Source organism: Notamacropus eugenii, chromosome 3 (genome assembly GCF_028372415.1).
Source record: "Notamacropus eugenii isolate mMacEug1 chromosome 3, mMacEug1.pri_v2, whole genome shotgun sequence".
Lineage (NCBI taxonomy): Eukaryota > Metazoa > Chordata > Mammalia > Diprotodontia > Macropodidae > Notamacropus > Notamacropus eugenii.
Window position 1 is genome coordinate 72,688,569 of NC_092874.1, and position 17,594 is coordinate 72,706,162.

At 38.1% G+C, this 17,594-nt stretch overlaps 1 protein-coding gene and 2 pseudogenes across 21 annotated transcripts in view; 1 reads left to right on the forward strand and 2 right to left on the reverse strand.

The window, feature by feature from the left end:
• CCDC7 (coiled-coil domain containing 7) overlaps positions 1 to 17,594 on the forward strand; it is a 122,458-nt gene that overhangs the window by 43,560 nt on the left and 61,304 nt on the right. For all 21 annotated transcript variants that reach the window (XR_011976717.1, XR_011976713.1, XR_011976714.1 and 18 more), the window contains 3 exons: positions 769 to 824; positions 6,628 to 6,702; positions 11,883 to 11,958. Coding sequence is in view for 16 of the 21 variants with exons in the window: in XM_072651944.1 (XP_072508045.1) it covers positions 769 to 824; positions 6,628 to 6,702; positions 11,883 to 11,958 (207 nt within the window). In the remaining 5 variants the exon portion in view is untranslated. The remainder of the gene's footprint in view (positions 1 to 768; positions 825 to 6,627; positions 6,703 to 11,882; positions 11,959 to 17,594) is intronic.
• Positions 7,756 to 8,578, reverse strand: LOC140532883 (V-type proton ATPase subunit D pseudogene; annotated as a pseudogene).
• On the reverse strand, positions 14,418 to 14,518 carry LOC140497878 (U6 spliceosomal RNA; annotated as a pseudogene).

The window sequence follows — 17,594 nt, forward strand, 5'->3', positions numbered from 1 at the left end:
AGATCTCATTTCTCTTCCTCCTCTCATTCCTGATACAGAGATTTTGCTGACTCAACACACATCCTACCTTCCTCTCACCCTCAACAAATGGAAGACATAGATGCTGATCAACTATGTGAGGAAGAGATTGGAGAATGTACTGCTTTTTACATAGGGCTACCTAGGTTAGAGGAATCCTAGGGATACTCTGCCTGTAACATTCTACCCTCCTCCCTTACACCCTCTCCAAAAAAGCTGAAGATGCTGATTCAGTCCAACTAGAGAAGGAAAAGAGAAGAGCCAGCAGAGGATGTAGACTCCCCTTTCCCATTAATTTACAAAGAACTAGGGGCAAAAGGGGAAAAAAAAGCTTAGGTTGCCTGCCTGTTCAAATCCTTGATTCATAATATATGAAATTGCTAAGATTTGCTTAATTAAATTTTGAGTTTTAGTTTTGGTTTTCAAATGTTAATGAAATTATTTCTTGACAAAAAATTTTCTTTTCCTCCACATTTGCCATTGTTTATTTTGTCTTCATTCTTGTTTTTGACTCACAGTTTGAACTGGCCATTTGACGTTATAGCTCTACTAAGCTTTATTTGTTTCTCATTCGATTATTCTTTTTAAAAAATTACTAACAGAATTCTCATAAAACATTGTGATTTTTCTTACTTTTGTAATCAGATACTCATAGCATTTCTTAGATTGAACAGCAAGCACAGTTAAATGTAACTTCAACTCTTAATATTTATGTATTAAATTAGGTTTCATTGTGGTAAACTTTGACAGGGACAGCCAATCAGAAACAACTCAAATTTATGAAGATGTAAAGAAGATGATTGAAGGTGATGATTTTTCATTAATTGTTGCTTTTAAAACATTTTGAATGTTAACTTATAGTAAAAATCATTAGTAAAATTCTAAAAAAATCTAAAATGGATTTCTTTTCCTATAAGTAAATATTTTATCTAAAATAAGAGTGATAAATTACTGTTTAACTTTGTAAAATAATTACATGCCCAAATTTATATACTTATAAAATATTAAAGTTGGATATTTAATTTCTTAAATACTAGAGAAGCATGAATTTACTTCTGTAATATCTCAGATTACAAAATTTACTCCTGATCCACCTTAATCAAATTCTACCACAACTTTAAGTGAGATTTCCCCCTAAATTCTGTACTAGAACCAGTCTTATAAACCTCAGGGATCCTTTTTGAACTTAGGTAGGCTGGTCCTCTGATGGCAAGCATAGCCCATATTGAACACATGAGAAACAATATGCATCAATCACTTTGGAAATATTTTAGTGTCATCCAAATATGTGAATCTTTTCTAATAATGATTTTGAAAGGGAAATTTTAGTTTTAATATAAAATCCCTGTCATATAATCACAGACAAAAATAGATGAAAGGGTAGCTGCCAATACCCCAATACAATTTGCCCACCATTTAGAGGAAAGAAATGAGCTGGCTACCCCTTTAACTTTATGATTGAATAGGTAGAGCTAGCTTTATACTTCCCAACTTCAAGACACAAAGACTGTGAAAACTAGTCGGGGATTTCAATTGCCTTGAGCCTCTTTGATGATACTGAATCCCTGTACTTTTTGTAGCCTTATCTCCCAGTTTACTTAACACTTTGGTCTTCAACTATTCACTTGTTCTTGTCCCATGTATCCTGTTTCTGCTCTGTTTTTATGAATACTATCTTATATTTACCTCTGCAGCCCTTGGAAACTGTTTTGAATAACCTCTGTATGTTTAACGATTGTCTTGCTCATTCCTCAGAACTGTTAATCATGCATGTGGATCTAGGGTGTGTGTACTGATAACTTTAGCCTGAACTGTTCATAGTCCCACATAGTTAAAAATTCAAGGAAGTTTAAATACAACAGAAGTTTTTAAAAAACTTGTAATGTCCATTAACTTACAGCCTTGTGTGGCATGCTCTTCTCCTTATTGCTGGTTTTGGACCACCCAGGTAGTAAAAGCATAAAGCAGACCTTTTGACTGCCTGGTCCCAAGAAAACCTAAGCTATGCTATAATCCTTATGTCAGAGGTTCCCTTTTCATGCTTTTTGGTGGACTTCTTACTTTTTCTGGCTCATGGATAGCATCCAATAAACTGGGAACCTACTGCCTGACACAACCTAAGGAAAATGTTGTGGATACACAGGGAACTCACCAAGCCACTTATGCTTTAAAAAGATATAGGCGGAAGATGGAAACAAAGGCAAGGAATAACATATGGATAAAAAAATAGCACAATCCGGCAACAGTAATGATGACAGCCTCAGAATAAGGTTGGTGAAGAAGAAAAGGATAAAAAAAGAGTTTTAAATATTGGGAAAAGAGGACCAAGAAGAGAAAAGACTGATGCTTGGGGTAGATGAGATATTGGTAGCTAATAACAGAAGAGGTAATTATATTCAGTTTTATTTTTGCTTCTGTTTTCTCTGTCAAAAAGACAGACTTGTGGACAGGAAAATATGGAACAAAGTTGGCAACATGGAGTTGATGTTTGAGAAAATTAGGAAGATAGTAAGAAAGCATCTAGCTACCACTTAGAAGTTTAAGGTAGTAGGCTCACATGAACAGATATGCCAGAATTGTGAAGGAACTGACATGTAACTACTGAAACTGCTATCAGTGATTTCTGAAAGGGCATGACAAGTGAGAAACAAACCTCAGGGTTTGAAAAGGACAAATGTGACTATTAAAAAAAGATAAAAATGGAGTTTGATACTCTAAACCAGTGAGTTTGATATCAAATCCCGGCACACATCTAAACCATATTAGGAAGAGGATGGTTAGAAAACATCCATACAACTCATGGCCAGGTCCTCCTCTCCTTCCTCCCAGGGGCCCTCAATAGCAATTTGATCATCCCCTTACTTCAAGCATAATAAGGGCTCCTTTTTGCCTCCAGAACAAGTTATAGACTCCACTGCTTGACAACTAAATCGCTTAGCAAACTGGTCCCTTTCTACCTATTCAGTTTTATTATAGATTACTCTTCTCCATATGCTCTTTGGTTCAACCAAATTGTATATTTGTTTTACTCACATATAACAATCCTTGTCCTGTCTCAGGTTTTTTACAATCCCTTGTTTCCTTCAAAACTGAGTTCATGTGTTAACTTTATGTGGCCTTTCTTGGTCCTCCCCTAGCAGCTGTTCCCGTCCCCCTAAAGTAATCTTGTATCTGTACTTGTGTATTGTATTTACCTGGGTTTTTAATATGTAGATATGTGTGCAGCTTGGCATTAGAACCAGTTTCCCTACAGATAAAGAATAAGTTCTGGGATAGCTGCATATACTTCGGGGAATCATAGTCCAGATGGAGAGGTAGTGCCCTCTTGTCTGGTAGAAATTTCACTATGAGATGAGAGTTGGAATTGAAATTGAAAGCAGGGTAGTGTATTTTTTCCAGGCGTGTTGATAGAATACTAAGCAATTTGTCTGGTAGTCTCATTAGTACTTTTGGCCAGGAGCAGAGAGTAGCAATGAACACATGAGAGGGACATGATTGTAATGGAGTTAGAGAGGTGGACCACTCTCAATCCATGTAGACTGATTGCTGTCCGTGGGGCTCTGGTGAGAGAAGCCACTGCTGATTTCCTGGAGATAGCAAGTCTTTCATGCATGCCTTTGGTACTTTTTGCAAAGGAGTTAATGATTTTTATTGCTATGGGAGAGTTGTGAGACTTAATTCTTCCTTGCTACTTTGCCTACATTCCCTCTGGGGCTTGATTTTCCCTTTATTCTTTGAGTTATTTTAAATTTCTAATTTCATAGTGTTTTTCTAATTTAACCTTTTGATAGAAAACCATCATCATAAATGTTATGTTATCTACATGTATCTCTTACTGATTTAAAATGGAAGGGGCTGCAAGGGAGATCGTGAATGGCTGGGATTGATACGTAGAAAGGACAGAGGTCCCATCCCTTTGTCTAAAAATGGTAGAATTCGTTTTCCTACCTAAAGTCTTCAAGCAAAAGAGAGAATCTCAATCAATTATGATAAATTCCCTAAAAGGCAGAATTTAACTCTTCCTGGGGTTTTCTGTCTTTAGGCTAAAGTCTTATGCTAGTGTGCCAGGGTTTTCTGTTAAGGCATGTGATTGTGTGTACTACGTAGTTTCTCTTTAAGCATGCTCAGGAGAGAGGGATGACAGTGACTGAGAAATCCTCCCATCCCACCTTTTGGTAGGAAAAAGAGTGAGAGGAGTGACCCAACTCCAGATTCCAAAGATCAGAGTAACTCCCTCACCTGTATAGTAGATCTTGTTGGATAGTGCCCTCTCCTGGTCACAAATGCATTAGACTATTAGAATGATCTTGAAGACTGAAGCGATTTCACTTCTGCTTTGTATCCTCAGTACCTGGCATAGTTCCTGGCACTGAGTAGGTGCTTAACAAATGCTAGTTGATTGATTGATGGATTGAACAAGTATAGGAACCATAATATAGAAACACAAATTGTTTGTTACATTTATTATACTCTCCTGGAAGGTGGAAGCTTTTTGTGGGACTCCTGAACAGATATTTCCTACTCATTTTGGAGCTGCACAATTCACAGAATAATCATGAAGGGTTGGTAAGGTCCAGATCTTCTTCTCTACCATGACATGGCTTTGGTGTTCCACCTTCAGACAGTTTACCTTCCCTCCCCTTCCCTCCCTTCCCCTCACCTGCCTTGCCCTGCCTTGCCCTACCCTGCCCTACCCTACAGAGGCATAAGGGAATGCTCAACTCTGGACCCTTGCTGTTGAGAAGGATAGTGGCTAGGAGCACGATGAGGGAGTTAAATAGAACAAATGAGACTTTGTTGGGGTAAAAAGTGTTAACAACTGGGTGATTAGGGGAGATAACTGTGAACCTTGAAGAGAGGCAGAGATGAGGAGTATATTTTAGACATGGGGACACAATTCAAAATTACTAGAATGTAAAGTAAGTAAATGTAAAGTAAATTTAAAATGAGAAGACTAATATTAAATAAAGCCATAAAGGCAGATTGAAACCACATTGTAGAGGACCTTAACTGGCATGCTGAGTAGTTTTATTTTATACAATAGGCAATAGTGAGCTACTGCAGGCATTATTTTTGGTATTGTTTTTGTTTATTAGCATGGGGTTGATATGATCAAGCTTCTACTTTAGGATGATTATTCTGACAGTTGTGTAGGGAATGGATTGGAGACAGAAGAGATTGGAAGTAAGGAGACCACTTAATTGACCAATTAATAGAATAGATAGAACCAGGCCTGGAACTGGGAAGATCTGAGTTCAAATTAGTGACTGTGTGACAAATCACTTCTGCCTCAGTTTCCTCATCTGTAAAATGGAGAGAATAATGGTACCTCCTTTCCAGAGTTGTTGTGAGGATCATGAGATAATAATAATTGTAAAGCACTTAATAGTGCAGTGCTTGGCACATAGTAAGTGCTATATAAATGTTAACTAGAATTATTAATTAGTAGGCTATTGCAATAGTCAAGGTCAGAGACATTGACTCCCTGAGCAAGATGATAGCTTTGAGAGTGGAAGGAAAGGGACATATATGAGAGGTAGACTTCCTTGACAACAGATTAGATATAGGTAGTAAATGGAGTGGAGAATTGAGGATAATTCCAAGGTTTCAAACCTGATTGACTAGAAGGAAGGTAATGTGTTCAGTAGAAATCAATAAGCTTGGAGGAGGTCTAGATTTAGGATGAAAGGAGTTAAAGTATTTGGAATAATGAGTTTGGGATGATAACAATATCCAACAGACAATTGATGATAAGGCAGTAGAATTCAGATTAGTAGAGATAATTGATCCCACTGGAGCTGATGAGATCACAAGTGTAGAGAAGTAGAGAGAATAGAGAAATGAACTCAGGATACAGCCCTTGGGGGATAATGATTAGGGGTCAGGAGATGAATGTTGGTCTAGCAAATGAGTCTGAAAAAGAACTGTCAGGAGAATTGAGAGAATGCAGCAACACAGAAACCATGGGACGCTTTCTAGAGCATTATTGCCAAAAGCTGAACAGAGTCCATGTGTATCACAACTTTGTCTGTCTTGTTTTGTTCATATTGCCTTTTCTCTTTGAAATGTCTCTTCCTTTTTTATCTGCCTATTCATCCTATATATCCTATACTATGCATCCTTCAGGGTTTTACTTCCTCTATGAAGTCTCTCTTCTCTACCCCATTATGATCTCTCAGATATCAAATATGTTATCTTGTGTTAGTCTTTGCTTCATATGCATTAATGTTGTCTTTCCCATGAGAGTATAAACTCTATGATGATAAGGACCATGTCTTTTATTTCTTTTATATACTCTACAAGAGGAATAGTATGGTGTAGTGGATAGAGGGCTAGCATTGAAGCCAGGATGACAATAGGTCAAAGTCTGCCTCTGACACTTCTTATGTGAGCCTGGGCACATTTGTTAATTTCCCAGGGCTCTGGGGACACTTATCTAGAGCTATAAGCTGTACAGAAAGTGCTGACCTGTATTGGCAGAGGGGGTGTCTTTACCTGGTAGTTTCTTATATCAGTAAAATTACAGATCCATTCTACATCCCTATAATTACCATTAGAAAATTGTAAGTAGTAGTAAAATGATGAAAATTTCATTTCATTCTCTTCCAGACTTTGGTGCAAATTTTCAACATGACGAGTTCATAGAAAATATCATGGACATTGCAGATAATGTGTTTTTACCAGGTGAATTTAAAATTGTATCACTGTGCTAATTACAGCTTGTTGAATACACTCAGCTCTGTATTTTGTTGTTGTTTGGACATTTCAGTGGTATGCAGTTCTTTGTGACTGGGGTTTTCTTGGCAGAGATGCTAGAGTGGTTTGCTGTTTCCTTCTCCAGCTCATTTTACAGACGAGGAGCTGAGGCACATAGGGTTAAATGACTTGCCTATGATCACGTAGCTAGTAAGTGTCTGAAGCCAGATTTGAACTCAGGAAGATGAGTTTTCCTGGCCCATGCCCAGCCACCCACAGCCTAGACTGTGCCACCTAGCTGCTCTAACTCTGTGGTTTACGACCATGTTAGTACAGTAATTGCAATGTCAATAATAATTCACCTATGCATAGCATTTTATGGTTTAATGGATAGCTCTGTAAGACAGGCAGAAATTATACTTAGTAAACAATGACTGACCTTTAGAAAGTAGTGCCATAGTACCTTTTAAATTGTTTGTGTGAGACAATATGATTCTGAACTCTGGGAGTCAGTCTACTAGTTTTGTCATTAACTAGTAGTGGGGCCTTTGAGTTACATGATCATTCTGATCCTGGGTCCCCATTGTAATATGAGAAATTTGGAAACTTTTTTCATTTTGAAACTCTTTCACTCAGCTTATACTACATTTACATAGGAATTGGCAGAATTTCTTCCATAATGGGGGGGAAAGTCTTCTTCCATAGGACTGAGACCAGCCATGCAAGAAAAAAAGGTGTGAAGTTATATACACAATACTAGATTGAAGCACCATGATGACAAAAGCCCGGGCTGAAAGGAGATTGAAACAATAGTTGTATATGTGGGAGTCAGACTACACATCAGCATGAATCACTGCTATTTTGAAAGGGATACTTTTCAGATATGATCAGAGTATAAAAACACCACAGCTGTGCTCATCTACACAGGCCCAGAAGGGGTGAAGTAACAACTGGTCATAGTTTTACAGGTTCCTAGGCTGATTGATTACCACGCAATAGCAGTAGGGTCTTACAAATGATTGATATAATCATGATCTCTCTAAATAATCCCAATAACTTAATATCTTGGGCTGTAACAAATAGCCCCATTACATATAGAGTCTGGATACCATGTATTATAAGAAAACCACAAGACCAAGGTCTTAAAGAAGACTACAGAATAGGAAGGCCTATTCAAACAGATCTTCATCTTTCTCTTCAGCCAATAGATTAGCACGCTGCAGCACTTCTCCAGCTGCTTTCCATAACTCCATTTCTTTCTGTTTTCACTTTGAGAAGCTCCTTCTTCTCCTGTATTTTTTTGATCTAGAAAACTCTTCACACCCTCGTTCATCCTGTTCTGTGATCATATAAGGAAGTGTGCATTCAATCCGGGGAATGATGTTCGTAATTTGAATGGCCTCATCCAGGGTAACAAATGACGAGTTCTACCAGCAGCTCCATGGCTTTGGCAGTTCCTCACCTCTGGCCAAACCAGTCAACTCATCACTGTTGGCTTCTTCTTGATACTGTTCAGACACTGGCAGGGTGACACCTGCTACATACATGTCTTTCTTTGCTCTGATCTTCACTTGGGCTCTGTTCACATTGTGAATTATGGTGGCACTGAAGTGGTCAACTGTGAATTTGGCTTCCACAGGGGATAAAGCAGCTTCTCACATCACTTCAGCCATTAGCATTTTGGTCTCAATGATCTTCTTTAGAAGAGTCAAGGCATCAGATAGGAGGTTTCGGTCTGTCTGTGCTCCTTTTAATCGAGCCTTCATAATGGTCTGTGCCAATTGAGAAGGGAAGATATTGATGCGGTCTTTGCCGGACATTGTGGTGGTCATTGTCCGGTGGTGGCAGCTCGGTCCCCAGACCTATCTCTTCTGGTTTGAAAGCTACCTGTTGCTGCTGATGTCCTCCACCACTTCCTTCTCATACAGTCAGCAGGAAAAGGTCCTGTAGATGGCGTTCTTGATCAGGTATAGGCTGCCCATTCAACTTTGAGATTCTGAGCAGCAAAGATGGTGACAATAATGGGATGGCATAAAAAATTGGTATATGGGTTCAAGACAAATCAGTATATGAGTTCAAGACTATGCTCACTTCCTATCTATGGGACCTTGGACCATTCACTAAAAATCTCTCAACCCCAGTTTTCTCATCTATACCTTAATGATAATGATACTTGCCCAATCTACCTCAAAAGGCTGTTGTGAGACTCAAATGAACTGCTTATAAAATACTTTCTAATAGTCCCTTTCTATTCAACATTTAATCAATCATGTAATCATTGAGTTTCAGATTTGATATTGACCCATATGGATGATCTTAGAGGATATCTAACCTACCCTATAGATTAGATATATTATAAATCCTTTGCAATGTAGTCCTCCAGATTTCTTCTTTGGGTCTGGTCTTTCAGGTTCCAAATCCACCTAATTATATTAAATTTCTGCCAGGCCAGTTCTCTCCATCTTCTCCACAAATATATTTTGAAACTCAGTCAGTAAACAATGGAAGACTTTGATACATGCCTTGCTTAAACTGGGCATATTATCTATATGGCATTTTCCTAACAGTCTAATCACTTTGTCAGAAAGAAATTAAGTAAAACAAGTCTTGCTCTTGGAATACACATTGACTCACAGTTATTGCCATTTCCCTTCCCAAATGCTGTGTATTGGCCCAATTGATCAAGTTCTTTGTGGGTTCAGAGAAAGACACACTCACTGAAAGTGTCGAATCATTTAATAGAGATAATTGAGAAATGGTATTCAGCTATTTGTCACCTCTAACTCAGAACCCCTGGCTCTGGGGTATATTGTTGTCTCCTATAACTGAGAAGGCTGTAAGCCATTCAGGACAAAAGTTCGAGTGTGGTGACCATATCAGCTGTTCCAGGAAACCAAAGCCCAGAGAGGTTGTGATTAGTTTAAGATTATAGAGATATAACTAATTAGTAAAATCAGGATTTGAATCAGTAGTTAGCACAATTGGATTTGACTTCAAATCTAATGCTCCTTTCACTCAAGCAAGATTCAAGATCATACAGGGGGCGGAAAGGTTAGGTCAGCCAGATAATCAGAGGGGAAGAGAAAATAGGTCAGGCAAACTAGGTATGGAGTGGTTAGATTACTGAATTTAGGCCAAAGCAAAGATGGTATCATTAGCACCTATATGTATAAACCTTTTCTCTGGAGGCAGAGGCTACTGCATTTCTGAGGGTTTGTTTATTTTTACCCTTGGCCACACAGGGCTACCTTAGTTGCACCTAGGAATAATTCTCTGGATATTAAAGAAGTCTTGCCCTGTTAAGGTTTTGAAATGGGGAATCATTCAAATTTGTGCAAAACCTGTAAGTATCATGGTGTAGGCAGAGCCCCACACCCTTTGCACTGATTCAAGGTTTACTGAGGGGCCAGCATTTCTAGCAAGTCCTTTGTGTCAGTGAGTTAGGTTTGTGAGGGTACCTTTTTCTTTTCTACCTAATGTGTATCAGGTCAGATTGCTAGTCCTTTCTGCTAGGAAGTATTGGTAGCGCTTACCCTATGTATCTAATCTGCTGCCAAATCTTGTCATTTCTATCTTTGCAATATCTCTTACGCGTCACCTTGTCTCCAGTTACACAGACACCTTCCTGGTATGAGCCTTCACTTCAAGCCTAGACTGTTGTAATAGGATTCACTTACTGAGTCTTCCTTCCTTAAGTCTCTTCCTATTTCAGTTCATTTTTCACTGAGCAGACCTGATCCTCCTGAAGTGTAGGTCTCTCCCCTCAGGAATAAATTTAATTATCTAGGATTAAATATAATATCCTCTGTTTGGATTTTACAACCCATAATGACCTTTCCTATTTTTCCAATCTTTTACATTTTCCTCCCTTCCACATGCTCTATAATGCAGCAGTACTGACCTTCTCATTGATTCTCCCATATGACCATCTTTCTCCAGACTGTACCTTTTCCCTGGCTGTCCCCACCTCCTCCAGGCCTGGAGTGCTCTCCTTCTCACTTCTACCTCCTGGCTTCTCTAGCTTTCTTTCAAGATTAAGCTAAAATCTCACCTTCTTTGAGAGGCTTTTCCTGGTCTCCCCACCCCTATCGCCCAATATCTTCCCTATGAGATTACAGTTTTTTTACACTGTATATTTCTTGCGTACAATCTTTATATGTTGTCTCACCTTCAGGATATGAGTTCCTTGAGGTCAGAGGCCACGTTTTGGCCTTTCATTGTATCTCCAGTGCTTAACACAGTGTTGGACATATTTCTTGATTATTAACCTAAGGCTGCCCACTGTCAAATGGGAACTACCAAAGCCCCCCACCAGAGGTCTCCTTTCATCCAGGAAGACATTTGTCTGAGCCCAGGGTATTCACAGAGTATACTGTGGAATAGGATTCTCATAATATTACGGGTGATGAGCTACTATTGTTGAGAGCCTTGTATAAGCTTCCAATGGGTAAGTCCGAATTCCTGTGTGAATCTTATGGGGCTCTATAGCATTTCCCATTTCAGGGGAACACTGGTAGGAATGAATGGCTCTGGAGAGCCTTCATTTTTTTGTGTCTATGAGGTTACCCAGGGAAGCTAAGTAATCAGTCCAAGTCAGATGAATCACTGCGGATATCTGCTTGTGAGTGCATTCGTTCTCAGATCTGCTGGTTACCATGTACCTGAGAACATCATCAGACAGGTAGGGAAGAGCAGTGGGGAAAAGAATATAAGCTTTGAAAGAAAGAGTTTTATTAATAGCTCACAATTTGGATCCTCCTGTCCCTTCTCCTTTAAAACAGCATACATCGATCAACATTCAGTGCCTACTGTGTGCTAGGCACTGTGCATCTTGCCTTTGAATCAGTTGATGCATCGAAAGTTTCAATCATTAGTCTTGGATACCAGATTTCTTCTATAAGACACACTGATCTTTCAGCATGAAATATTATTACACTTCATTAGCATTCTAGACTTTTCCCTTTTGCTATATCAACAGATTAGCTATAAACATCCCTTAGTGAACATATTTTGCATATATTTCCACACCATCTTCTCTGCCCACATGTCTATTTTTGCTTATTTTGATGCCAGATGAGCTCAACCCCTTCCCTTATGAGATATGACATCTTTAATAATAAAAGCTTAATGCTTTTAAAATTTTTTGGTTTTCATTATTTCCCCCTCAGCATCTACTGAATCCAAGAATCTTCAGTTTCAAGAAATGTTTAAAATATTTGAAAAACAGGCAATTAAGCTGCAACGGTAAGTTTTGGTTATTCAATAACTAAATTTTTAAGACTGATAATTTTAACTGTATGTGTAGCATCTTATGTTGTAGATTGGATCAATCTTATAATAAAAACAAAGCAACAAAAATAACAAACGATAATTTCTTTAGATACTTTATGATTATAGAAATGTAACTTTTGCCTAGTTGTAATTAATGTGTATAAATGATTATCACTTCTATTTTTTCTGCATTTTGCTGTATCTTTTTTTTTTACTACATCTTTACTACATTTTGCTATTATATTTGTCATTTTTAATGGCAGAATAATGCTCCATTTGCTAACATGTCAGAGATCATAGATCCAAGCCTGCAATGGACCTTAGAGAACAGCTGGTTCAATCTCATTTTACAGATGAGATAGACGGTCATTTATTAAGCACTTACTGTGCTAAGCACTGGAGATACAAAGAGGTAAAAAAATTTTCTGTTGTCAAGGAGCTCACAGACTAATGGGAGAGACAACATACCAACCAGCATATACAAATAGGGTATAACAGACAAAATAAATTGGAGGTAGCCTCAGAGGGAAGGCACTAAAATTAAGGAAAAGGTTTCTTATAGAAGGTAGAACATTAGCTGAGATTTGAAGGAAGCCAAGGGATTCAGGCAGCAGAGGTAAAGAGGGAGAGTGTTCTGGACCTAAGTGACAACCAGTGAGAACAGTTGGTATCAGGAGATGGAGTGTCTTGGGAGAGGAGCAGAAGAAGGTCAGTGTCCCTGAATTACAGAGTAGGTGGAAAGGCTGTAAGGTGTTAGCATACTGGAGAGGTAGGAAGAAAGGAGTTAGGTTATAAAGAACTTTAAAAGCCAAATGGAGAATTTTATATTTTATTCTGGAAGAAATAGGAACCCACTGGAGGTTTTTGAATGGGAGATGGGGGTGGTAGGGTGTGTGTGTGTGATATGGTCAAACCTATGCTTTAGGTGGCAGCTGAGTGGAGCATGAACTGGAGTGGAGAGAGACTTGAGGCAGGAAGACCAGCCAGCTGGCAAGTGCGACAGCCCAGAGTGAGATGGTCAGTGTGAGAGGAAGGAAAGGAGACATGTTACAAGTATCACCTTCAGCTCACAGCTTATTTGCATAATACTCTTTTTGTTGGTGGAGATGGATTATTCTCCCCTCTGATTGGAGAGCTGAAAGTTGAAACAATAAATGCCTCCCAAAGCTTTTGTGTATACAGGACTCAGAACTCTCCAGATAACTCTCCATTTTCCAGTAGTGGCTCTGCTTGGTTTCAGCTCCACAGAACACCATACCCCTGCGGTGAGTAGACCCCATATTTTTCAGCATCATCTCCCATTAGATTGTAAACTTTCTGAGGGCAAGGAGTGTCTTTATTTTTTCTCTTTGTATCCCCAGCACTTAGCACAGTACCAGGCACATGGTGGGAACAGAATAAATGTTTATTTAATTGAATTGAGCTGAAAAATTACTCAGTGATCTTAACATGTGTGAGAGGTAGAATTGGTGAAACCTTGAGAGGAAAGATAGAAGCCTGAAGATAGACTCTCTTTCCTCTCAAGCTCTGGCCAATTCTACTCTTCACACAGTCCAAGAACGTTGAGTAATCCATCTCTGTCAACAAGGAAACTTCCATTCAAATGACCCTTTGAGCCTTGAGTTATATTTCTTACTTGGGCAGAAACTTTTTATAGCCCTTTACAAAAATCAACCATCAATCTTCACCAATGAAGAGAGTCTCATGCAAATGTAGTTTAGCTGTAGTTACATGAAATTTGAACTTGTTGAACTTGACAGTTGATTGTGTGTGTGTGTGTGTGTGTGTGTGTGTGTGTGTGTGTGTGGGTGGGTGTGGGTGGGTGTATCTGAGAGAGAGAGAGAGAAAGAGGCCAGGAATGACACCTAGGTTGTGAGCCTGGGTGCCTTGGTTGGTTGATTAGTTGTTTGGTACCTTGAAGGATGATGTTACCCTCAACAGTACTAGGAAAGTTAGAAATAGGGGAGGATTTTGGAAAAAGATGATGAGTGGGACATAAGGAGTTTAAGATATCTATGGGGCATCCAAATCAATATATCCAACAGGTATTTGGTGATTCAAAGGTCAGCAAAGAAGTTATGGAAGGACAAGTAGAACTGAGAGCCATTGCATAGATATTATAATTGTAACCATGGAAGCTGATGATCTCTTAACTGATGACAAGATTGAATAAATTATTTGTCCAAGGTTACTCATATAGTAAATGTGATAAAACCAGGGATTAATTCCATATCCTCTGACTCAAAATCAATTATTCCTTCCTTCCTTCCTTCTTTCCTTCCTTCCTGCCTTCCTTCCTGCCTTCTTTCCTTTCCTCCCTTTTTCTCTCCTCTCTTCCTTCCTTCCTCTCTTCTTCTTTCCTCACTTCTGTTATCCCTCCCTTCTGTCCTCTTTTTCTTCCTTCCTCCCTTTTCCTCTTCTTTCCTTCCTTTTAAAATATGTAACACTTAATGAAATTTTGTGTCATCTTTGGTTAGGGACCTTGCTAATCTTCTCTGTATAATTCTCATTTTAGTGTATTGCTGCCAAAGCAAGCCCAATGCAATTTTCTTTCCATAATACCATTCCCTAAATGTTGAATATTTGGGTTCCCCCAAGATTTTTGCTACTTTATGTATAGCCTACCCATGAGCATCATTATAGAACTTTTCTTTTGATCTAATTCCTTGGGATATGTGTGTATGCATATGTGTGTATGTATGTGTGTGTGCATGTGTGTACATGTGTGTGTATTCCTAATAATGAGATTGCTAGGTTAACCAATATAATCAGTTTTATGCTTCTGAATATATAATACCAGATAGTCCTCCAAAAAAAACTCAGCATTTACTTGTCTTGCTACTAGCAATGCATACATATTTTCCCATAATCTAGTCAATAAATTTTGAAATTTTAATTAATTTTGCTAATTAAATGAATGTGAAGTGATACTGTCCAGTTGATTTGATTTATATTTGTTTACTTTATTGGTGAGGCTGATCATATTTCAAATGTGTATTTACTATTTCTCTTTTCTCCTCTGTAAACTGTTTATATCCTTTGATTCTTTGCATGAATATGAACAATAGTTTGCGTTTTATCTCAAGGGTAATGGAGGACTATTAACATTTTTTGAGCAGAACAGTAACATGCTTAGACCTATGTTTTAGGAATTTAGCAGCTATGTGGAAGATGGATTGAAGACAGAATAGACTAGAGGCGGGGAGACCAATTAGAAGGTTATTGCAAAGATCCAGGTGAGGGGAGATGAGGGCCTGAACTAGAGTGGTGACCTTGAGACTGGAGAGAAAGGATGAATATAAGGGAGATTGTGTTAATAGACTGGAAAAACTTGGCAACTAATCAGATGTGTGGGATGAGTTAGAGCAAAAAATCAAGGATTACTTTGAGATTGGAAGTAGGGAAATTAGAGGAATTAATGGGTTTAGATAATGAGTTATGTTTTGGAAAAGTTAAGTTTGAGATATCTATGGGTTATCTAGACAGAAAGATTATCAGGGAGTAGAACATGTTGAACATGGAGCCCAGGAGAGAAATGAGGACTCAAAATGTATGTTTGGGAGTCATTTCCTTGGTGATGATGATTGAATCAATGGGACTTAATGAGATCACTAGAGAGAAAACGGAGAGAGAAGAAGAGTACACTCACAAAGAGGAGCTGGGTCCTTTATGATAATCTTGCAAAAGCTGGTGAGAAGGATTGGTCAAGCAGGAGGAGAAGAATCAGGAAATAGAAGTGTTATATTTTGTGCATAGATGACCAGGAAGTAGTGTCAGTAACCTGAGTCATTAGTCCTCATACCAATCAAGTCTCAAGGATGGTTTAAATACTTTTTAAGGAAAAACTAGCCCTACTGTACATGGAAATGGAGGTGGGGGCATTAGGATGTTACTGCACCATGGAATGATATTGTGATGTAAGAAATAGTTAGAGATGATTTCAAACAAATTTAGGATGACTTGAATGAAGTAATGCAGAATGAAGTAAACAGAACCTGAAAACAATTTCTACAGTAATAGTATTGTAAAGAAAAAGAACTTTGAAAGATTTAAGAACTGATTAGTGCAATGAACCAGCCATGATTCCAAAGGACTGATAAAATACATTATGTACCTCTTAACAGAAAGGTGAGGAAATCAAGGCACAGAATGATATCTACGTTTCAGACATGACCAGTGTGGGAGTTATTTTGCTCAACCATATTTATAAGATACAATAATTTTATTTTGTTATTATTATTTCTATTTAGGAGGAGGGGGATTAGCAATAGAATTACCACAATGAAAAATGAAAAGTATGAAAAAAGAGTCATGAAGCATTTAAAAATTCATAAAAGAGAAAAGAATGAAGGTCATTGGAAAAAAGACAAACAGGTCAGCTTTGGAGATATAACATGTTGAATTTATCATATCCTTTTTTTTTCTTTTTTTGTAAATTTATTTATTTTTCAGCTCTCAACATTCACTTCCACAAGAATTTGAATTCAAAGTTTTCTCCCCATCTCTCCCCACCCCATACCCCAGAACAGCATGCACCCCCATCCATACTTTTCTCCAGTCTTCCCTTCTATTACCCACTCTTCTTCTATCCCTCTCTATTTTCCTATAGGGCAAAATAGATTTCTATACTCCATTGCCTGTATAGCTTAATTTCCAGTTGCATGCTAAACAATTTTTAACATTCATTATTAAAGCTTTGGGTTCCATAATCTTTCCCTCCCTCCCCACCCATCCTCATTGAGAAAACAAGCAATTCAATATAGGTCATACATGTGTAACAATGCAAGGTACTTCCATAATAGTTATGTTGTAAAAGACTAACTACATTTCCCTCTATCCTATCCTGCCCTCAATTTATTCCATTCTCTCCCTTGATCTGTCCTCCCACAATAGTGTTTGCTTCTGATTATTCCTTTTCCCCAATTTGCTGTCCCTTCTATTATCTTCTCTCTCTTATCCCCTTCCCCTTTGCCTTCCTGCAGGGTAAAATAGATTACCATATTCAATTGACTGTGTATTATTCTTCCTTAAGCCAAATCCTATGAGAGTAAGGCTCACTTATTTCCTTTCATCTCCCCCCTTTTCCCCTCCATTGTAAAAGTGCTTTCTTCCCTCTTTTATGTGAGATGATTTGCTACATTCTATCTCTCCCTTTCTCTTATTCCTTGTACATTCCATTTAACTGGAAATTTTATTTTTTTTAGGTATTCTCCTGTCAATTCAGCTCACCCTGTGCCCTCTGTCTACGTGTGTATATATGTACGTATATATACATATATATACACACATATATGTATATATATGCACATACACACATATACCCATGTACATAAACATACCTATACATTTACAATATACACATACATATATACCCATACACACCTACATATATATATCCCCTCTATCTACCCTAATACTGAAAAAGGCCTTATGACTTACAAATAGCATCTTTCCATGTAGGAATATAAACAGTTTAGCTTTAATGAGTTCCTTAAGGTTTCTTTTTCCTTTTTATGTTTCTCTTGATTCTTGTATCTGAAAGTCAAATTTTCTTTTTAACTCTGGTCTTTTCAACAAGAATGCTTGGAAGTACTATATTTCATTGAAAT